General features: G+C 38.8%; 2 protein-coding genes across 2 annotated transcripts; both read left to right on the forward strand.

The window, feature by feature from the left end:
- Positions 1-1344: 1344 nt before the first annotated feature.
- Positions 1345-16291, forward strand: LOC102718712 (myosin-8-like). Its single transcript, XM_006648051.3, has 39 exons — positions 1345-1935; positions 2380-2508; positions 2682-2825; positions 2952-3097; positions 3222-3378; positions 3476-3534; positions 3617-3776; positions 4380-4529; positions 4632-4768; positions 4848-4994; positions 5107-5208; positions 5906-5963; positions 6063-6164; positions 7635-7672; positions 7783-7909; positions 7987-8157; positions 8243-8374; positions 8449-8558; positions 8636-8696; positions 9553-9730; positions 9838-10043; positions 10726-10845; positions 11173-11271; positions 11719-11931; positions 12113-12252; positions 12327-12441; positions 12545-12583; positions 12665-12748; positions 12819-12989; positions 13756-13911; positions 14003-14188; positions 14282-14410; positions 14496-14566; positions 14641-14740; positions 14821-14877; positions 15120-15176; positions 15291-15371; positions 15604-15686; positions 15797-16291. Exons 1-39 carry the CDS (start codon positions 1933-1935, stop codon positions 15909-15911), a joined length of 4533 nt encoding a protein of 1510 aa, XP_006648114.1. The 5' UTR covers positions 1345-1932; the 3' UTR covers positions 15912-16291.
- A 633-nt stretch (positions 16292-16924) lies between these two features.
- Positions 16925-22202, forward strand: LOC102718989. Its single transcript, XM_006648053.2, has 6 exons — positions 16925-17069; positions 17962-18137; positions 18562-19110; positions 19573-19637; positions 19706-20246; positions 20587-22202. The coding sequence occupies exons 2-6, from the start codon at positions 17964-17966 to the stop codon at positions 21877-21879; spliced, it is 2622 nt and encodes an 873-aa protein (XP_006648116.1). The 5' UTR covers positions 16925-17069; positions 17962-17963; the 3' UTR covers positions 21880-22202.
- Positions 22203-23750: the final 1548 nt, after the last annotated feature.

Raw genomic sequence — 23750 nt, forward strand, 5'->3', positions numbered from 1 at the left:
GTACCCACCAACGTGCCAGCGACGGGTGCAAGAGAAGAAAAAAAAAAGAAAACGGCGCGTATTTGTTGTCTTCTTTTTTGGGCCGTGTATTTATTTTATTTATTTGGCCTACCTTATGACCTGCTAAATCTGGTTTGCCCAATGAGTTGGCGCCACGTCGGCTGTAAAAAAAAAATCTACTTGCCATCGCATCCGGGTATGGGCATCTTACCGGGTCCAGCCTCTGAACCATACCACTACGGCCGTATGCTAGGCTGGTAGCTTGCACCCACCACGTACACGGTATAGCTTACCTACCATGTCAAAAAACCCTTGGTGTATATATGTATTTCGCCATATTTTTATGTTTGTGTTTATACTTATAACCAAAATTTGAATTTTTAATCTTCATAGTTGATTTTGGTGTTTTTTCTAAAGTTTTTTTCGGTATTGACTTTTTGATCGCTAAGAATGTATATATAAAATTTTTATATAATTTATTTTTCATTTACAAATATGTAGTTTGTTTTTTATGAAAAAAACTAAACAATCACTCATAATTTGGTAGGGCAATAAGTTACAAAGTTAAAGTTCTACTTAACAAGGTTAAGATTAATTGAGATTTTAACTAGTTAGAAAAATGGTTATACAAAAATGTTGCGCTTAATTACAGGATGCAACTGTTAATTAATAAATATTTCGCATATGCAACCATTTCATTTTCTAAGTATCAGATTTTTTTAAGTATGATAATAGAATAGTACACACAATAATACATATTAATTATGTCTCCATACCACATTTCAATTGTTTTTTGTTTTTACAGAGAGGTTGTTAATGAGGTTTTGTTTTTCCCGCGCAATTGTAGTAAGTTAACCTTGCCCTTTTATGCAACCCTACCAATCTACTTCTCACGCCTACGTTATTGCTCCGTGCTCATTATCTCATTTCCATTATCATCACATATTTTTTTCACTGTTACTTCTCTGTTGTCATCGTTATTTGAACAAAACCATATAACTTAAAACCTTTACATCTAGACCGTATTATCCCATGTACTTCATTAAAACATCGGCTTTGTGGCAGCCTTGCTTATGTATGATTAATGATTTATTTTAGATCCCATTTAGCATTCCCGTATTCATATTTATACATACAGACAAGAAGTAAAAAATAACTTTTAGTCAGGCACTTATCTCCTTTAGCATTAGAAGAGAGATACATAATCGGGTAATCTATTGGGACATACAGAAACCCAAAACCCGGTAGGTAAATAAACGGGAAGGGAAGGGTGAAGCGAAAGACCCGGGAGGAAGAAAAAATGCCGCAGACTGCAAGCAAGCAAGGCAGCAGTAAAAGAAAACCCGAAGAAATCCAATAGAACAAAATCAAATAAATAAAAGAAAAAAAAAAGAGGAGCAAGCGGCAGCGGCGGCGGCAGCAGCAGCTGTTCCTCCTCCCTTCCCCTTCCGCATTCCCCTTTCTCCGCGAAAGCGAAGCACCAGAACAGCACGGAGAGCGGAGCGGAGGGGGCTCGGAGAGACGCCACCGCCACCGCCCCGCCCCCGGAAAACCCAACCCAAGCAAACGGCGGCGCGCGCCATCGCGGGCGCGGACTCGTTGGGTGCCGGTGGCGGCGCTCTCCGTGCGGGCGGCCACATTTGCTCCGAGTTCCTGGGGGAGCGGATTCGGAGGGCGGCGGTTCGAGCGTGAGGAGCTGGTGGTGGTGCGGCTGCTTTCGTGGGGGGTGTCCCGCTGATCTCGCGGTTTCTTTCCGCCGGCGATTCGGGTCCCTCCCGCCGGTGATTGGATCTCGCCGGCTCGGGGTGCCGGCCGGCCGGGCCGTCGTCGCGCGGCTACCCCGTCCGAGTCTCCGTCGTTTGTCTTCATCGTTTCCCCTGCTAGTCTGGAGGAGTAGCGAAGATCCACCCGGACCTGGTTTGATTTCTTTCGATGGTAAGGAAGCCCTAGCTTTGCTGGCTTGTTGCTCCAGGGACGCGGCTGTTACCCTACTGATGCTGATAGCGCTTTTTTTTTTTGTTCTCCTACACTATTTTTGGAGTTCAACCATGCCCCACGTTAGGTCCGCCCTCGGGGAGTTAGGCTGTTTGGATGGGAAATGAGGACGATGCTTTTTTTTTTTCTTGTCCTAGAAATTCTCGTGCTATTCCTTTTGATGCAGAAATTATTGTGCTATAGAAGTTTGAGTTGTCTGTACTGCCCTTCTGATCAACTGACCAATACGCCTCGCTATTGTCCGCGCCAGAAAATAGTTCAATATAGCGCTGTTGTAATGAACGTAGAATGCATGGGTGTTGTTGACATTTTAGGAAGAATGATGTTTTTCCCGCGTCAAGCAATATGCGACTAGCGTTTGATGTCATAAATGTATTCCTGCAGGCGGCTCAAGCTACCATTGCGGTGGGATCCCAGGTTTGGGTTGAGGATCCCGATGTCGCCTGGATTGATGGGGAGGCTATAAAAGTCCATGGTGACACGGTTATTGTCAAGTGTTCCAATGAAAAAACGGTAAGTTGTTCATAAGTAAATTAGGTATTGCTATAATGTGACCAGCTGTCAACTATATGACTGCTGAATTTGTAACATCTAAGCAGCTTGGAGAAACTATGTAAAGCTGAGCTGAGCTGATCTTCCATAATAATGGAATTTATACCAAGTTCAAATTTGGTTATTTTGTTCAGGTTACCGTTAAAGGTTCCAATGTCCATGCAAAGGATCCCGAGGAATCGCCATGTGGAGTTGATGACATGACGAAGCTTGCTTACCTGCATGAACCTGGGGTTCTTCAGAATTTGAAATCTAGATATGACATGAATGAAATATATGTAAGTTTTTTTTACCCGGTATAATGTGACTACGCTTCTCTATATATATTTTCCAATGCTCACATTTTAAGTGCTGCCATCATTCTTCTGTATCTCATGTTTCCAACTTATTCGTGCTGAAACCAGACATATACCGGAAATATCTTGATCGCTGTAAATCCTTTTCGAAGACTGCCTCACCTGTATGATACTCAGATGATGGAACAATATAAAGGGGCAGATTTTGGTGAATTAAGTCCCCATCCTTTTGCTGTTGCAGATGTTGCATACAGGTAGGTCATTACGATATCTGCTGATAACTACAAGGTGGTTTACAGTTTGAATGGGAGCTTCCACTAAAAGAACTTCTTTTCTCCTTTGAGTTTTACTGAGAGAATGTCTTGATTACTGGTGTAGACTGATGCTGAATGAAGGAGTAAGCCAGTCAATTCTTGTTAGTGGAGAAAGTGGTGCTGGCAAAACAGAAAGCACTAAAATGATAATGCGTTATCTTGCGTACATGGGTGGGAAGGCTGCCTCTGAAGGGCGAACTGTTGAGAAGCAAGTTCTTCAGGTGATAATTTCTGAGTGCCACCTAGTTTCAGAAAGCTATTTTTGTGACATATGTTGTTCCTCTTCAACTGACTATTTCATATCCATACTCCTATCAGTCTAATCCTGTCCTTGAAGCATTTGGAAATGCAAAGACTGTCAGAAACAATAATTCAAGGTACGAAGCATTCCTTATATGATCATTATGATTCAATATCTGTGTCGCTCAACCAATTTTCTTTTCACTGCTGTTATTGCAGTCGCTTTGGTAAGTTTGTTGAGATCCAGTTTGATCACAATGGGAGAATATCAGGAGCTGCTGTCAGAACTTATCTGCTTGAGAGATCTCGTGTCTGCCAAATATCTGACCCAGAGAGAAATTATCATTGTTTCTACATGCTTTGTGCTGCCCCACCCGAGGTGCTGCCCCTTTTTTTTAACTCATGTCCTTCTTTGATTAGACAAATTTATGTAAATAGCAATGCTATGTTTACATGCTGCTTACAATATATGAGCTGTTATATAATCCATTTTTCAGTATGGCATGACCATAATGCCGTTGTAAATGCTACTTACTACCCAAGATATCCTGTATAGATTATTATTGGGGACCAATAGATTGACAGTTGTCCATATTCTTTAACTCGATCGATTCCCAGTTATACCACAACTTATATATTGGTCAGCATGAAGGAATACCGTTTCATATAGCATGCACTGTAGCGCGAATAGAATGCTTTTAAACTTAAATATATAGTTTATATAGTTTCCAATACTAAAGTTCTCCCTTCAAATTGTTCCTGTTCTCTGATAGATTGACAACTGTTATGACTAGTTTGGTGCATGAAAGCCTTCCAATGGCATGTTCCTCTAGAGGTTCTTTTCCCCTTTACCGCTTAATGAAATGCTAAATATTGTAACCGTTTTTGCAGCCCAAAATACTGTGTGTTGTGACCTCGCGTCACGCACTGTGTTTCATATAGAATTGCATTATGGCTGACTGATGCCATTTTTCATTTACAGGAACTTAAGAAATACAAACTGGGAGATCCCAGAACATTTCACTATCTTAATCAGTCCAACTGCTACAAGCTTGAAGGCCTAGATGAATCTAAAGAGTACCTTGAAACTAGAAAAGCTATGGATATTATTGGAATCAGTTCTGAAGAGCAGGTATGCATTTGGTTTTACAATGATTAACAAGTACCATTTTTAATTACTTGAAGTTTACTCACCCTTGTTGAGCTTCACATTATTTTTTTTATGATGCTTCAGGAAGCAATCTTCCGGGTCGTCGCTGCCATCCTCCACTTGGGAAATGTTGAGTTTGCTGAAGGGGATGATGGGGAGTCATCAAAACCTAAAGATGAAAAATCACTGTTCCATTTAAAGACAGCTGCTGAGCTCTTTATGTATGTGGTCTTTGGATTCCTTTTAGAAACTTTTGAATGCCTACAGTATCTCACAAGAGCCACAAATCTGGTCTTGTAGGTGTGATGAGAAAGCACTAGAAGATTCATTGTGCAAGCGTATTATTGTGACTCGTGACGAGAGCATAGTAAAAACGTTGGATCCTGAGGCTGCTAAGGGAAGTAGAGATGCACTTGCTAAGACTGTGTACTCACGATTGTTTGATTGGTGAGTCTGAAGTTTTGCACTTGTCTGCTATACCAATTCAAAAGGAACATTATTGCTGCTTTCATACATATTTTCACCTTATACTGATGTGTTAAATGACTTCTAATCTTAGGCTCGTGGATAAGATAAACTGCTCTATCGGCCAAGATCCAAATTCAAAATGCTTAATTGGAGTGCTGGATATCTACGGGTTTGAAAGCTTCAAGACAAACAGGTGCTTCACTGGTACGCTTTTGATGATTGATTGCATGTTAGATGTAATCTTGTCAATTTATTGACAAGCTAGAGGAAAGCTGTTGGGTTAGCCCCAATTTAGTTCTTAGTAATAAATGGTGGCAATTCAGCTTCACGCCTTACTATGTGCTGTTCAGGGTATGGCACTTCTAGTCATTGAAACACTTGTTCACAGTTGTACTCCATATATCTCAAGAACTAAAGCTATGGATGTATATGGAAGATGCTATATTCGCGGGCCTTTTCCTTTGACATAGGATTAAATGTTAAAGATTCAGTATGGCTACATTTCGGGGAAGATCTTAAACATTGACTGCAATACATGCCATGAATGTAGCTCCTGCTATGAAAGACTTTCTGAAGAAGTGCAAAATGTTGGATCCAGAGTATTCCTTTTGCATGTTTGGTGCGATCGTACTTTTTCAAAAAGTTAAACATAGGTGGTAGTTAAGTAGATTCTCAGGACTATTACCACGTTGTTTTTAGGTATCCATTTTATCTTTTACAATCACCAAATTAACTAAGATGATACAATTTATCATGAGGCAAGAAATTTTTTTGTTGGTTGTTAATTCTTTCTTAGTTTTTATTTGTCTATTATTTTTCCATTATTTCTCTAGTTTTATGGATTTGTTGTAGCACCCAGGTCTAATTCATATTTCTTTTGATATTGATAGTTTTGAACAGTTTTGCATCAACTTGACAAATGAAAAGCTGCAACAGCACTTCAACCAGGCAAGTTTTCTGTTTCCCGTTGCTCCCACCCACACTTTCAGTCTTCTGATTTTTATTTTTGAAATAAGAGATCTCCAACTTTGAAGTTCTTTCCTGCAGCATGTCTTTAAGATGGAGCAGGAAGAGTACACTAAAGAAGAAATCAATTGGAGTTATATTGAGTTCATTGACAATCAGGATGTTCTTGATCTCATTGAGAAGGTTGCTTTCTTGGTCATGAATATATATATTTCTCAAACCTTGCTCTATAGTCATGCTAAGACAAGCCTGAATGAAAATGAGACCTCTCTCTCTCTCTCTCTCTCATGAATTTGTGTGTTCTAATCATGTTTGTCATGAAGGTTTATTTCTCAAACCTTGCTATGCAGTCATGTTTGTACAAAATCTTCCTTGCATGAGTTATGAAACATCCACACATATTCTGTTGTTTTGTTTCTTAAACTGAATGAGCCCATGCAGTCGAGTCAAGGCCATGGCCCATGAGGGAATGTGCCATATTTGAACATTCCTCCAGATACCATGTTTGTACACCATACACTCATCAGGTCACGTGGGATCCCTTAGGTATGCATTGTGTTGTACTCCCTCCATCCCAAAAAGACTTCGTTTTTCAGCTCCTTATATTTGTCCCACAAAGACTTCATTTTTGAGCAATTATTACATGGAAGTTTGGTAAATTAGGGGACAAATGTATTGGGATTTGAAAAAGTAGGGAACAGGTGCATTGAGGTCTGTTTGAAAAAGTGAAGGGCATTTTAGTGTTTATAGCTGGTTATAGGTATATGTCAAGTATGCTAAAAATGAAGTTTTTTTTGGGACGCAGAGAGTAGTAATTAACAATGATTAGTGTTGAATGGTGGCTATCTAATACAACCGCTAACTAGTGATCAACTATCATAAGTAATTTAGGCTGTGTTCTTATGGGTGGAGGTTAGTTAACTTACCCTGGCGTGAAAAACATAGTACTAGATTAATACATGATTAAATAATTATTAATTATTAAAAAATATAAAATAGATTAATATGATTTTTTTAAACAACTTTCCTATAGAAAATTTTTGCAAAAAATACACCGTTTAGCAGTTCGGGAAGCGTGCGCACGAAAAACGAGGGTGGTAAGTTAACTTGAAGGGACCGGCAAACGTGGCCTTAGTACTCGTTATAAGTGATCAACTGACTAAGCACCAACTTTTCAATGGTCTGTCGCAGTGGTTTGTTTCTGATTCGTCATTCATGACAACATGCAGTGATTGTCGGTTAATTCAGTATTTTTAGACAGTTTGTTGTTATTTGCACTGGAAACTTGTTGTTTCTTGCAAACATAATACACTCACATGCCGGTCCTTGATCACCTCATATGAGTAACTATACAAAATTATGTACTGTCCCAGACATCCATCCAACCTCTAACTAAGCAGGGCATTTGCACATAGTCTGTCGGTTTGGCCTATCCAACTGCACCATTGGTTGCTGAGATGATGGAACCGAACCAGATATAAATTGCAAATGAAACAGACCTTGCAAGTATCCTTAGCTCCAATTCTTAGATATACATGCTGCTGTATATATGTTTTTTTCGTGTTGCTGAAACCCACTGGTGATGTCATGCAACTGTATTTTGCTCCACCCCCTCCCTCCCTTCCTTCTAAGCATCCGATTATTCCTTTGCAGAAACCTGGTGGAATTATTGCCCTTCTAGATGAAGCCTGGTATGGATCACTGATAAGAAATCATTTTTGTTGTTTATGTTGGTCTTCAAGCATACAGCAATCCAATCTTCCAAGAAACTGATCCGTAAACATTTGGTTTTGTGTTACAGTATGCTCCCAAGATCTACATATGAGACATTTGCTCAGAAATTGTACCAAACTTTCAAAAATAACAAGCGCTTTACTAAGCCAAAATTATCACGGTCAGACTTCACTATATGCCACTATGCTGGAGATGTAAGTATGACTACCTTTATCTTTAGTTTTCACAGTTCTTTTGATCAAATCTAAGTTGGACACCTCTTTATTTATAGGTCACCTATCAAACAGAATTATTTTTGGACAAGAACAAAGATTACGTAGTTGCTGAACATCAGGCCCTTTTGAGTGCTTCAAAATGTTCATTTGTTTCGGGCCTTTTCCCTCTTCTCTCTGAGGATTCCTCAAAATCGTCCAAGTTTTCATCCATCGGTTCCAGGTTCAAGGTGCATAATAAGTCGCATAAAATTCTTCTGAATGTCTGTTTCTTATGATTGTTTACTCTTTTAATACATATATAATCCAATGCAGCAACAACTGCAATCTCTCTTGGAGACTTTGAGTGCTACTGAGCCCCACTATATCCGCTGTGTAAAGCCGAATAATTTACTCAAGCCATCAATATTTGAGAACCAGAATGTTCTTCAGCAGCTCAGATGTGGAGTAAGATTTTCTGTTTCACATATTTTTTGCTTTCAAGTTCCAACATCAATATTTACAATATTGGCTAACCTCAGGGGGTTATGGAAGCAATCAGGATAAGCTGTGCTGGGTATCCTACTAGAAGAACTTTCTATGAGTTTATAGATCGCTTTGGTATTCTTGCGCCTGATGTTTTGAGTGGAAGGTATTACCTGTGTTACTGTTTCTTTGTTTAATTTGTTGAGCCTACTAACTGATGTGCGTTTGTATTCATTTTACTAGCTCTGATGAGATTGCTGCTGTAAGGAGGCTGTTGGAGAAGGTAGATCTACAAGGTTATCAGGTAATGGATGTTACATAGAAAGTTACTTTTGCATTGGGTGTTATTGATCTGGTCTAATTGATACTTACTACCTCCGTTTCATAATGTAAGACGTTCTAGCGTATCCTAAATTCATATAGATATCAATGAATCTAGACATATATATAAACAATATACATTGGTTAATAGATGAATCTAAGCATAGCTAAAATGTCTTACATTATGAAACGGAGGGAGCAGTAAGTACTACCTCCGTTTCACAATATAAGACTTTTTGGCATTATCTAGATTCATATGAATACTAATGAATCTAAACATATATACAAACAATATACCTTAGTCAATAGATGAATCTAGGCCTAGCTAAAACATTTTACATTATGAAATGGAGGGAGTAGTTTCAATATTGTTGATGACTCCTTTCATCCATAAACGCATGACTTTTTGGATAAATGATTACTAAGGAACCTCATCTGGTACACTTGTATAATAAATGATAACTGCTAATGCTGAAACAGCGTTGTCTAACATCTCACAAGTGTTGGTCCATTGTGGTTGAGGTGCTAAGCAAACTGTACTGAGCTATTGTCTGTATTTGGAGCCAGATATTGGCGTTGTGTTAGTTATAAGACATTACCACCTGTTGACATTCTAATTCTTAGCCTTTTTTTTTATAAGAATTATGCCTTGAAGTGTAAGAATTGTGCTATCTCCTATAAAATTATCTACTTGTGTAGAGCTGAGCATAGGCTGCAGAGTCAAAATTGTTTAGAACAGAATGTAACATATGATCTGTAAGTGAATGCTTGAAGATCTATCTTTACCAGTATTGATGTGGAGTAAACTGCATGTCCTTTTTTTGCAAATGAATATGTAGATTGGCAAGACAAAAGTGTTTCTTCGTGCTGGTCAAATGGCTGAGCTTGATGCTCGTAGAAATGAAGTGTTAGGACGTTCCGCCAACATGATTCAGAGGAAAGTTCGCTCATTTCTGGCACAGAAGAATTTCATTAAACTGCGGAGATCAGCTGTACAATTGCAGAAGATTTGTCGCGGTGAGATTTGAATTTCTTATTCCAAATTGTAGCCTCTCTTTCCCTGCTTATATTAAATTTTATTCATGTAAAAAAATTCTGACATGGCTTCCATTTCATATTTTAAGGGGAGCTTGCAAGAAGAATTTACCAGAATCTCCGCAGAGAAGCTGCTTCCCTCAAGATCCAGACTTTCTATCGCATGCATGCTGCTAGAAAAGCATACAGTGAACTCTCTGATTCGGCAATTACTATCCAATCAGCTTTACGTGGGATGGTTGCACGCAAAGAGCTCCACTTCAGACAACAAACAAAAGCAGCTATTGTTATCCAGGTAAAACTGACTAATAAACAAGTTTGTTTCATGCGCATGTGTTGCCTGATCACATGCACATTGATAGTAGAATGGAATAATAATCAATAAAAGTACTAAGATTTTCCCTTGATATATTTAAGATTTATTTGGCAGTCAGTGATAGCCCTGAAACTGCAGGGAACATGCTATAGTCTTTAGTAGTAATGCTATTATTACTGCCTGGACAGCTTCCTCAGCATGGAACTAGATAAACTGATAAAGATTCATGAAATCTAATTTTCCATTGGGAGGTACAGTTAAAGAAATTTGCAGTTTATTGAATAGTAATTAAACTAGAACAAAATTTTATTCACCTATGGCAGTTTCATCCATGAATTCAATAGCTGAAAGTCTACTTGCCGCGCAGAGTCTGTGCCTTTTAGACATTTATTTCCATTGAATATTTCTCCCAATTCCCAAATATTTTTAGCCAGGAAGGACGAAGAAAAGGCCTGCCAATTTCATTAAGATTGCAAGGAGGAAAACGAGTTACATATCCCAAATATGATTAATTGTACATATGGTGCAGCTAGTTTTATATTCCACCGATGAATTTGTAAAATTCTATTAATTCTAACATGCAGACAAACTGTGCACAGTCCTTATCTGATCCTATCAAAGTGTTTTTCTAACTTTGTACTTGTTCAAATTTCTATTTCAGAGTCGCTGCCGTGAGTTCTTGGCGAGGTTGCATTATTCAAGAACAAAGAAAGCTGCCATTACCACACAGTGTGCCTGGAGAGGAAAGGTTGCTAGGAAGGAGCTTCGGAAGCTTAAAATGGTAAATTCAAGGACACCAGACATTTGTTATGTTCTAACTACGCTATTTCCATGAAAGCATGTTGAGCTGCGCCTGAGAAATTTTGCTCAAGAATTTTTCTTTAACTGGCCCATATTTTTGCACCTTCTGGATTAGTCATATTATAGGATAGTGTATGTCACACTTGCAGTTACAGATATATGCTACTCTGCTGTGTACATTTTTCAGTATATCTACGTCTTTTTAGGCCTTGGCACTTGCTTACTACTATAATTATCTAGCACTGGTAGTGTGAAAGTGGGAGATATCAATGATCAGCTTTTCTTATCCATTTTCATTGCTTATTAGGCTGCACGGGAAACTGGCGCTTTGCAAGCTGCCAAAAATAAACTGGAAAAGCAAGTTGAAGAGCTTACATGGCGACTGCAGTTGGAGAAACGCATGCGAGTGAGTTTACTTCTATAAAATTCCTCATGTTAATGTATCTTGAAGAATGCTGGATGCCACAGTTACGTTGTTTTCTGAGGTTGTAGACACCAATCTATACTCAACGTGCTATTTTAACATATACAAAATGTTGTTATGATTCATTGCTCAACTGGCTGTTTGGTTGTCTTGTACAAAAAGGACTCGGTCCATACTAATTTGTTATATTGGTTTATCTGAAGCCCTCAAGCACACGTCCGACTATCCATGATTACCAGTATAAATCTTTCTAAAAAAACGATGATTTGAGTGACCTATTTAGTATATTTGTAAAATATTGTCGCCATGCAACCTAATCGACGTCTGTGAAATGGCAAGGGGAGATCTTGTTCTTAGCTGTGAAATGCAAAAATTTGCATAGTTAAGTTGTCACATTATTATTACTTAATGCATGGCTCTTTGTTGTAGGCTGATCTTGAGGAAACTAAGTCACAAGAGAATGCAAAGTTGCAAGCTACCTTGCAAGAGGTGCAACAACAATACAAAGAAACACAGGAAATGCTAGTAAAGGAGAGAGAGGCTGCCAAGAAGGCTGCAGAGGTAGCACCGGTTATTAAAGAGGTTCCTGTTGTAGATACAGAACTGATGAATAAGCTTAGAGATGAAAACGACAAACTTAAGGTGAGAACCGACCATATATAGATTCTCCCTTTTCTGCACCATTGACAAGAAAATGCATTATCTTAGGACATTTACTAGAAATCTAATCAATCTTGTGGAGTTCTGTTTCCTACTGCTATTCTAGCTCCATGTGACATTTGCCTCTTCTATGCTTATAACGCTTTAAATTCCATTACTACAGACTCTGGTCAGTTCTCTTGAAAAGAAAATTGATGATACTGAGAAGAAATATGAAGAAACAAACAAAGTCAGCGAAGAGAGGCTAAAAAAGGCAATGGACGCTGAGTCAAAAATTGTTGATTTGAACATGGCAATGCTAAGGTCCTTCCATTTTCTTAACCTAACTTCATTATAGAAGTACAGCTACTGACGTTTCTTTTTGTTTTCTGCTACAGGCTTCAAGAGAAATTATCCAACATGGAATCTGAGGAGAAGGTGCAGAGACAAGCACTGTTGAGCTCGCCAGTAAAGAGCATGTCTGAACATTTGTCAATTCCAATTGTGCCAAAGGTACATGTAATGGCTTGCACATTGGTTAATGTTTGTTCCTACTACTGCTTAAATGAGACTGTTCCTTCACTTATTATCTCCCTTTTTCTTCTCAATTAATCAGAATCTGGAAAATGGCTTCCATGAGGCTGAAGAGCCAAAGGTTTGAAGTTTTACGCCTCAAATATTCCTTTGGAATTTAAAATTTTGTGCTCATAGTCTCACAACAAACTGTAACTTTCAGGAACCCCAAAGTGCTCCCCCTGCTATTAAAGATTATGGGAATGGTGATCCAAAGTTGAGGAAACCTTTTGCTGACAGGCAACTTGTAGGTCAACATATTCTATTGTTTAAATTTCTCCTACATAAATGTTTTTTTGACTCTTTATATTTTGTAGGAAAACGTTGATGCTCTTATTGACTGTGTGGCGAAAAACCTTGGCTATTGTGAGGGGAAACCAGTTGCTGCTTTTACCATATATAAATGTCTTCTTCACTGGAAATCTTTTGAAGCAGAGAAAACTAGTGTTTTTGACCGCCTTATTCAGTTGATAGGATCTGCAATAGAGGTAATCTGGAGCCTGTATTTTGGTCTTTCAGAGTTGAACCAGAAGTGAAGTTTGAGTTTTTTTTTTTAATATAATGAGTTGTTATTATTTGAAAATTTAATCTGGGAGCTGACCAGTGTCAAAACATCTTTGGGTTTTATCTTTACTTTATAAAATTAGAGCCACAATTTTAGCGTTTTTCCAATTTTTTCAATCCCCTACATTTTCCACTAGAATTGTCTAGAAGTTATTCTGTGCTCGCTCAATTTTCCTCAAGGTATTGGAGCATCACCTGAAGTATCAATATGCCCCTTGTACCCTGGTATGAAAGCAAAGCCAATTTTGCTATAAAGTAAACAAAAAGTGCAACCTGTAGATGCGTGAAAACTGCGCATGACAGTATAAATACTACAAGCATGGAAATCTAGACCACTTCTTATTACACTAATATAAAATTTTCAATTTCTTCAATAAAGCCCCCAAAAGAAAAAAAAAGTCTAAACCCATCAGATGCGTCAAATTTGGGATGGTACAGGAAAGAATTTAAAACATGGAGAGATCTTATCAAATCTTATTACACCGATCTAATCGTTTTTTTGTCAAAATTTATGTTCCTTAGGAATCAAAGTGACATCACTCTGTTCTTCAGGCTTCAACATTTCATTTTTACCAATGCACAGTAGTTCAGTGAAACTGTTTTGACCTTAAATTGTAATCTGGTTGAATTTTTGAAGTGGCAAGTTTCTTTTGCCCTCAGTCAGCTTATGTTGTGAAGTTCTTGATGCAGAATGAGGAAGACAATGATAATCTTGCTTACTGGCTCTCAAATACATCTAGCCTGCTGTTCCTACTTCAAAGAAGTCTCAAAGCTGCTGGTGCACCTGGGAGTGTTTCACGAAAGAAACCTCCTCAGCCAACATCATTGTTTGGCAGAATGGCTCAAGTATGCTACTTTCTTTTCCATGCTTGAGAAGTGGAAGGAATAAAACGGAAAATGTGGTATGGGATCTGATAATGTAAATTCACTTGTCTAGGGCTTGCGATCTGCATCTTTTGTCAACATGCATGTTGAGGCAACTGATGTTGTCCGTCAAGTTGAGGCCAAGTATCCTGCCTTGCTTTTCAAGCAGCAGCTAACTGCTTATGTGGAGAAGATCTATGGTATCATCCGTGACAATATTAAAAAGGAATTATCATCTTTGATTTCTCTGTGTATCCAGGTATATTTTCCTTTTGGATTTTTGCTGTTTGTTGATAATTGACTGTAAATAGATTCATTGTTTAACATTAATTTGGATCTTGCCGACCACTAGGCTCCAAGAACAATGAAAGCTAGCATGCTGCGAATGTCTGGACGCCTATCTGGTCAAGCTCAGAGCAACCATTGGCAGAGAATCATTGAGAGCTTGGATATCCTTTTGAAGAAACTGCAAGATAACCACGTATGTGTATAAGTGTATTTCTTCGTTTCTATGTGATTGTCTTCTGCTGGTTGTATGCTCTAATTGCTGATTTGTTAATCCTCAGGTACCCCCAATTTTAGCTCAGAAAATTTTTACCCAGATATTCTCATACATCAATGTACAGCTTTTCAACAGGTACATATATTTCAAGTTATGTTTCTTGCATGAGGGGAAACTTGCGCAACACATGACTGTTGTTTGTTCTGCAGTTTACTCCTCCGTCGTGAATGCTGCTCCTTCAGTAATGGAGAGTATGTCAAAGCTGGTCTAGCTGAGTTGGAATTATGGTGTGCCAAGGCAACAACTGAGGTGATCTGGCTGCTATCTGCACTCATAGCTTTCCCTCCTATATGATTCAGTTTCCTGAAGTTCTTTTTTTTTTCATACAGTATGCTGCAGCATCCTGGGATGAGCTCAAGCATATCAGGCAGGCCGTTGGCTTTCTGGTATGATGCCCATTCTGCTTAATGGTTTATATTTGTGTTGAGATGTGGGCACTGGTTTTGACATCCACTGACTGTACTATGTGCCTGAGTGTAATCCTGGCACCTTGCTATATTTTTCTTTGGATTTAATAAGCTTCATTCTTTGGATGCATACAGCAAATGTAGTTAGTGTGAATCGAGATTGATGTTGCCTTATGCTGCGTGTAATTGGCAACTACTGATACATTTTCAATTCTTTTCAGGTCATTTTCCAAAAATTCAGAATATCTTATGATGAAATTGTCAATGACCTATGTCCGGTAAAATCACATAAACCCCACTTTCCAAATTTATGGAGTACCTTTCTGTTTTTGTTCGTGCAAAGTTCATAAGCAAATTGGTGCTAATTCATGATTTATTTTTGGCATCTGTAGATATTGAGTGTCCAGCAACTATACAGAATATGTACGCAGTACTGGGATGACAAGTACAATACTCAGAGCGTATCATCAGATGTGAGCTTCATTCAAAACCTTCAATGTGTAGCTTTGCATGTGGCAATGATTTTTTTTCCATTTCTTGACTGCTTGTACATTTTGTTATATTTTTTTAAACAATGTTGCATGGAATTGAAATAATGCACATACTCATTGCTACTCAGTAATAATTTTAATTCCTTTTTTATGTAGTATGCTGTGCAAGATGTTAAAGGAAAAAAGTAACTTAAAAGGCTCCATATTGTTTCAGGTTCTTAGTAACATGCGGGTGCTGATGACGGAGGATTCAAACAATGCTGAAAGCAGCTCATTTCTGTTGGATGATAATTCGAGGTAACATATGAACCGTTTTATTTAGTTGTGGATATGAATCTACTGCTTGTATTAATCTGTGGACAATTCATTGACAGATCACTCAATTTATTGTTATGTTTGCAATGCAGCATCCCGTTCTCAGTCGATGATATCACCAACTCAATACAGGAGAAGGACTTCTCGGATGTCAAACCAGCTGAGGAGCTACTCGAGAATCCCGCCTTCCAGTTTTTACAGGATTAGGGCTGTGAAAGTCTCGAGCTTTATACCGTTAGATACCTTGTCAGATTATTCCTTGATTTGTTGTAAATTTTTTCAACCCTTTTTATGCTGGATGTGTACCCTTTTCTTTTGTTATATTTCGTTTTCTTTTCCAGCTAGTTTTTGTAAAATCCTTATAGGTAGTCAATAGGGTTGGGATGGGATTCCTCCCTTACAACTAGGAAAAGCCATATGTTTTAAAGCGAGGCAAGCAAATCTTCATTCTTTTGTAGGGCAAATTCAAAGCAGTCTTGTTATATCCATAGGTCGTGGTGGCCTCTCCAGATTAATATAGATTGTACAAAGCAGTGTAAATCAACAGTGCAAGAAAGGAAATTCATATACCAAATGGCATTATGCTCCGCGCATTTTTGAGCTCCTGTTTTTTCTCGTCTTATTATGCGGACAGCAAATACAGTAATTTTCTCTGGTGGTTGGCTTGGTGGTGTCACCACCTGGAGAGGATTTCTGTCGTTCGATGAAAGAACAGTCTACAACATTCGGTCCAAATACTTGCAATTTTCTGAGTCTGGAAGTAGTGTGGTCATTTTGAACATTTCTCAATATCCTTTTGCAGTTTTACATTCCATCGTTTTCTATCCTTCGTGCACTTTTTAGACTCTCTCTTTTTAAAAAGTTGTTTTGTTGGGTATGGACTAGTTTTGAAAGTTGTTTTTGTTTGTGATTGGTTTCGAAAGTGAACCCGAGTTGATGTTGAATTCATGTGGAGGAGCACGGGAAACCCGGGAAGCAGCACAGTCCCAAATGCCACCTGACACCCCTGCCCCACTGCTCTTAAAGCGTCCCAGTCCACACCTAATTCCCCAAAATACCCTCACTTAGAACCTTTTTTTTTTTTGAGACGCACTCGCTTAGAACCTTCTGAACGCATCATTAACCCATAATTTGCAGGGGCATTTCCGTCCAATCCCTCACATGGCAGCAATATAAACAGATGGCAGGTAGGCACACCGCACTCCCCATTCCTTCTCTTCCCCCTTTATAATAAACTAGAATAATATCAATATTAATTTTTTAAAAAAAAGCAAAATTAGGTGAAGAAGACGAAGAAGGGAGACATTCTCTCTCCCAAATTCTTTCTAGATTATCCCAAATTCGTCGCCGCCGCGCGGAATCGAGGTAATGGTTTCCCTCCTCCCACAGGCTGGTCTGTTCTAGCTTCGATTCCTCGTCCGCTTGTAGGTTGCTTCGTTTGGTTTGGTTTCTTCAAGCGAGGGGAAAGGGGGAAGAGGAGCCTTGCTGGGGAAGGCGTCGGTTTGGGAGGGAGGGGAGTGGTGGTATGGTTGCATGTGTTTTTGTTTTTTTTTTTTGCGTGGAACTTTGCTCATGCATGCTGATTTGGAGCTCGGAGTTGGTATGCGGAATTGCGGGTGTATGACTATGCGAGGGTGATGGTTGCAAAGAGGGGGGGGGGGGGGGCGTGTGAGATATTAATTCCGATGCTTAACCGAGGGGGAAATGGTATGGGGAATTCCACGGTTCAATGCCTTCAGCTCATGAGTGTATGAGGGTTATCTGTTTAGGGTTGATGAATGGGTGGGTACTGGGGGTTAAATTTCCTATTAGAGAGATGGGCCTCACATTCTGAATGGGATTGGCTATCTACCAAGGTGTTCATCTGTATTGAATGGAAGAGTTAATTGAGTTTCTTACTCTTTCACTTAAGTTCGATCCATTGATGAAGATAGTCAGCTCTATCATCTTGTGATTATAGAAAGTTAGAGAGTGTGTTGTTATCATCATCTTGTTCTTTTGTGTAGGCTTTGTTTAAGTACACTTGACATAGTTGATTATCGTACTGCTTAGGGATCTAAAAATTGTGAAATTTCATGCTTGCACCGTAAGCTGTTTCTCTTCCCTTGGCTTCACCTATTTCGTATCTTTGGTGGAGCTTTACTCACAGTTGCCCAGTTGTTTCTTTGCACATACCCTATACATTATATAAAGCTCTTTTGGAGGAAAAATACAATATATACAGCTTGATTTTTTTTTATTACATTGGCTCTTTCAGGGATGACCAGCAAGTTCATGATAACCTACAAAAGGAAGCGTGTTACATCTCATGTATATTCAGCTGATGGCACAACTCTCAAGTCTTCTGGCGCTTCCAGTAGTGTACCTGTCAGCAATTTAACCCCAAAATATGGGGTTGGTGCTGATAATGACATTTTACATGGAGATAATTTTGTGAGCAACCTTGACTTGCCACCTTTACTATCTATGTTACCATTTGATGTTATTCTGTTAAATTCCTAAAGATGGCGTACATAACTACTACTGATATGCCCCCACTTCCACAAGGGACGCATGAAACTGCCATGATATAGGTTTCTTCAGTACAATGTGATGTAAATACTTGTATCTATAAATGTCATTACTTATGTTTTTTAAGGACTTTAATCTATCGTACCTTATAATACAAAATTATGTGATGAAATCATGGTATAGTTTTGTTTTGAACCTGCTGTGTGGTCAAGATCAATGCTGTACTAAAAGTTTGTTCTGTATTCACTGTGGTGCGCTAAAGTTCAATGCCATGTACTTTTTTCTTTTGGTATTCATAATTTGATCTAAGTTTATTCATATCTTATTCTTCTAATCTGTATGGCAGTCAACTTCTACAAAGCAAGAGGATGTATCTGATTCAGTGCAACAGGTCATCAAAGAAGAATCACCTAAACAAAGTGCACATGCTTCAGGCCAAGAGCGAGCAGAACTTACTTCATGTGAATCATTATCTCAAAAAGAACAGCCTGATATATGTTCCACCCATACTTCAATTGGGGAAGAAGGTGATAATAAATTAGAACGCACAGATGGCACAAATAATCAGAGTCTTGTTTCCAGTTGTGTGCATGCTGGCAGGACAATTAATCAGGCAGAAGATTCTAATGCCTCTGCTTCTGTGGGAGTAAATTGTCAACTGCAACCAAGTAATACTACCGAACCTAGTAAATCGAAGAGTAGATTTAGTCCTCTGCTTACATTTCGTAGGCGAGTTAAAAACAAAATTGGTTTGGAGGAGCCTGCAGCAGGAAGTTATTCAATAAATAATGACAAACATTGCTCAACACTAACATGCACCCCCCGGAGTACACCACTGAATGGTGCACCTATGTTCAAACAAACTGGTGGCAGCACTTTGGATGTTGAAGATAAGGTATTTTCTCCCTCATGATCTCTTCTCATGTACTTGTACAACAATAGTACTGCTAACTGACAAACATGTTGTTAAGCCTATCCTTTTATTTTACTTGTTCATTGCTATGTGGCTTTGTGTTATATTATCGCAACTGCACATACCAGTGTCAGAAAATAATGCACAGCATGATGGCTAGGCACTTCCAACACTGCACTTGTAACTTCAACTTGAATCTCATATGGTTTGCCTATGCACCATATTCTAGATTCATGTCTTTTCTTTTATAAACTCCAAATAAAATCCAATTTGTGCCATTATAACTTCATTTTCTCTATCGCTTGCATTGCGTTATACACAATGATGTTATCCTCCTGATAGTTTATGTGTTCGCTGATTTGTGCTTTTGCATTTTTACCACAATAGAGCATTCAAAATAACTATGCTTCTATTTAATACTGAGGAAAAGGAATTCATTTACAGGTGACTATAGCGGGAACAAGCACGGGGCAATCTGTAATTGCTGAACACTTGCTTGAACAAAAAAGGTAAGATAGTGCTATTTGCTTTGATGATCAACCCATGAGCTCGAAACTAATTAATGATCCTTTTGTAGTCCACATATACCAAAATCAGCAATACATCATATGGTTCCCTCGCAGCCTGCTAAAGATGCAAACCAAAGTTCAACCCCAGAAGATGGTACACCCGTATCTGAGTTTATCAGAGTGCAAGAAGTCAGTGAGCTAGATGCAAGAGTGGAGGACTCAAACAGAACAACAGCAGATGCTATTGAAGTACAAAAAGTTATCGAAGTGAAGGGGGATGAACATGGTAATAGGGAGACTAGTTCTCTACAGTCACCAAGGAAAAAGATAAATGTTGATTTGTCGAAACCTGCCAATAGATCTGAGGCAGCTGATCTTTTAGAGTCTCAGGGTTTGACAAAAAATATTCCAATTATTGTCTTGGATGATGATAGTGATGAGAGGGGCAAAGAGCAGGAAAAATCAGAGGTCCTTGATCAGTTGGTCCAGGAGAAAAATAAAAGTAGTCTTTCTTTGGAGCAGATCAATTTAAATCTACATTGTGCTGAATTACCACAAGAGAGTCTTGTCAATTTGGACGGGACATCAGTTTACAAACTGCAAGATCAGGTCAGAATGAGAATATTAGCCTATATTTAATGAAGTATTGTCTCATATTTTGGCATGGTCCATAGTCCACACTCCTCATCTTCTTATTTTAAAGGACTTGGTTTTTGCAGTGAAGTACTTTGTATATTGTTGTACCATTCATTTTAGAAGGTGTGGATGTTCTTTTTCTTTACACTTGTTCTAGTTCAGTAAACTGTACTCAATGTGCTCTTTATTTCAGAAACAATTGTTTTGCTGATACATGTATAATTAAGAAAATACTTACATATGCTTCATTAGATAAGTCAGCTGACATTTGTGTTTTATACTATCTCAAGCATTTTTTTCCCACTACTGACAGGACCAATATGTTCATGAACAAAAGCAAATGCCCCACCCAGTTGAAAGGTTATTTTTTACAAAGGAGAAGGATGCTATGCATGGTAAACAACATCATCACGAAGGAACCTCAACCATGCATAAGTCTTACTCAAATTTTTTCGATCCAGCCCCATCATCATCATGGAATGCTGGTAATTTCAAGGAACCAAGTAGCATGCCATCAGAACTGAAGTTCAGAATATTGGACAAGGTTCCTGAATTCAATTTAGATCTCAGATTGGATAATTTCCCAGACAACAATGTATCTGCCCTCAGGCACAATAAGTTGTTTCGTGGAGGCACCTCCAGTGGATCCCATTTTCTGAAAGAAAGGCTTGGAAAATACTCCTACAAAAGGCACTTGGTTCCGTGGTCAGAAGAAGAATTGGATTTTCTTTGGATTGGAGTTAGGAGGTACGGAACAAATAACTGGAACGCAATGTTGAGGGATAGACGGCTACGGTTTTCTAATTCAAGAAATGCTGAGGATCTTGCAAAGCAATGGGACAAGGAGCAAAGACACCTTCTGGGTGCGGATTTCCTTCAATCGATTAGATCATCTGCTCAATGCCCTCCGCCTCCTTCACACATACAGGAAGATTATGTTGGAAACAGTTCTTGGTCTGGATGCTCGAAGTCACCATTTCTTTCTGCTCCAACTGACCTTTCATTAGGTGACATGTTTCTTCGGAGTGCCCGAACCTCAGAGAGAGGGCAACATCACTTATCAAACCTGGGCATGTTAAACCTTCATCCAACCGACAATGGACCAAGGAATTTGTCTCTAGGAGGCTTCCCTGTATCTTCCTCCCCATATGGGAGAAGTTCTAGCAAGCGCAGGAGGGTGTCCAAGCTTCCCAAGTCATACTATGACAACAAGGCAGTTTGGTGCCAAGATCCATCTGAGAGGGTGGCTCAGTTCCTTCCCATAAACCAGGAGCCAATCAACAATCTTCCTGAGTGGCTTACGAAGGACTCTGAGATGCCAGGCGTAAGCCGGGTTGACGCAGAGCTGTGGCCGAGCATTAAGGCACCAGGTCATTCTGCAGTAGACCGACTGAATGATATGAAGCCACATGTTCTTCCTGATGGATCACTGAAGCGTGCTCCCAAGAGGAAGGGAGAGTGGCGCACCATCAGCAAGAAACTGTTCCAGACCGGCGATGGCGCCTTGGATCTAAACCAGAGAGCTGCTGCCATGGCGGGACCTCTCGGTGCCGCTGGAACGAGTGATACCGGTGCATCATCTGAAGAGACGGTTTCAGACAGTTGAGTGTCTGAGCTTGCCCAGAAGTCCTTGCTGAAGCTGGTGGACACTAGCAGTCTGATAAAGGTAAAATGGACGACTTAAAATCTGAGCCAACTGATGGATTCAGTTTTTGTAAACATGCATCGATCTGAATCCCGATTGCATCCTGTGTAATATACATATCCCTAGTCCTCTCGGCTTGTATAACCCAAAAATGGTCGAATCATATGCTCCCGTGCTAAAAAGATTGCTCGTTTTTGTTATTGCCATCAATCGATTGTTGATCATCGAGATAATGTTTGATACTTCGTCCATTTTATATTATAAGATTTTTTAATTTATGTATACCATATAGATCTCATTAATAGAGTCAGATCATCTTATAATGTAAAACATAGAACTTTTTTTTACAGTATAGTTAGCTGAGAGCTGGTGTTCAATCAGCTAATGTTGCCATGTCTTGCATAATCCTGTTCCAAACGGATTACTTGGTCAGAGTTATTTGTGGATTATCCGCGCCAGTTTTTAAAAGTACGTTCTTTTGGTATAGCTTTCAGTAAACAAATCATTTGCCCGTCACCCGTTGTTTGTTTGTATGTCACCGTAAAATTGGCATCATCGTAACCGAGTCGAGAGCAGTAAGAATGCAAGATGTAGAGCTTGATTTTGTCATTGGCAGTGGCCGACCGACCAGGCTAAGATGTATGGACTTGGGGAGCTTATCACAGTTACGGCTTCTCATATATAATTATATACAGTACTTAGATTCTAAAATCAACAATTATAGAATTGAAAATAAACTAGAAGTTAAAAGCTAAAACCTCGTCTTTTTAGAATGGTTTTTTAGATCGTAGCTAGCCTTCTCATCAGCCATTTCTTAGAATTTTATACTCTCCAGGTGCGTGCTGAAGCTACTATCTATGTCGGTGCCCGAAGGTCCCCTTTGTCGTGGGCTATTTATTTGGGCCCTCACCGAATCCTCTAACAGGCCCATTACCCAATCGATACTGTTGGGCTGGGCCTCGCTAAGGACATTTCTTTTTCTGCATTAAATCCAACAGGACCAAACAAAAGCAATTAATCAAGGTACATGGCACAATATATACTAGCAAGTAGAGGACTTTAAATAAAAATACAGGTAAATTGGTTGAACCACGCCAACATTCCTACAGTCGGTATTAACACTACATACATGTGTTTTTTAATGTAATGTATACGTACTTTTATGACAAGGTAGCAAACGGTTAAAAGTACCCCTCCATTCCAAAATAGTTTTCCTATTTTATTGTCACATACCCATATATAATAGGATGATCAACTTATATATAGGATTTTTTTTGCAACATATACATATTGGAAAACGTGCAAGCAAAAAACCCTACTTATTAATTCAATCGATCACTTCACATTTAAAAGTTTTCCTATTTTTATTGTCACATACCCTTATACATTCCTTATTTATGGATATCGGTATTATTTTTTTTATTTTTTTAACCATAATCTTCTTTGAATAAACTAGAAATGTTCATATTTTCAAAAATATGCAATAGTACGGTACTACCTCCATCCCGTAATAACCTCATTTTTTGTTTTCCCGTGTCTAACATTTGATCATTCGTCTTATTTGAAATTTTTTGCGATTAATATTTTTATTGTTACTAGATGATAAAATATAAATAGTATTTTATACATGATTAATTTTTTTAAGTTTTTGTACAAATTTTTCAAATAAGACGAATGATCAAATGTTGGACATGAAAAAATAAAAAATGAGATTATTATGAGACGGAGGTAGTACGTCTAATCCTCATCAGCAGCCCTAGCTAGCTAGCTAGACCAGCCAGGTGTGCCTACTAGCTCCTCATCAGCAGTAAGTCTGATCACGTAGGCGATTG

This window comes from Oryza brachyantha, chromosome 2, assembly GCF_000231095.2.
Source record: "Oryza brachyantha chromosome 2, ObraRS2, whole genome shotgun sequence".
In the NCBI taxonomy this organism is placed as follows: Eukaryota; Viridiplantae; Streptophyta; class Magnoliopsida; order Poales; family Poaceae; genus Oryza; species Oryza brachyantha.

What these genes read in the sequence shown, in the direction of transcription:
- LOC102718712 (XM_006648051.3), top strand. An exon ending in CCATCGGTTCCAGGTTCAAG is followed by an intron (nt 8,158 to 8,242) that starts GTGCATAATAAG and finishes AATCCAATGCAG; the next exon opens with CAACAACTGCAATCTCTCTT. An exon ending in TTGAACATGGCAATGCTAAG is followed by an intron (nt 12,253 to 12,326) that starts GTCCTTCCATTT and finishes TTTCTGCTACAG; the next exon opens with GCTTCAAGAGAAATTATCCA.
- LOC102718989 (XM_006648053.2), top strand. Translation starts at nt 17,964, where the DNA reads ATGACCAGCAAGTTCATGATAACCTACAAAAGGAAGCGTGTTACATCT. An exon ending in TTTTACATGGAGATAATTTT is followed by an intron (nt 18,138 to 18,561) that starts GTGAGCAACCTT and finishes TCTGTATGGCAG; the next exon opens with TCAACTTCTACAAAGCAAGA. An exon ending in CTTTGGATGTTGAAGATAAG is followed by an intron (nt 19,111 to 19,572) that starts GTATTTTCTCCC and finishes ATTCATTTACAG; the next exon opens with GTGACTATAGCGGGAACAAG.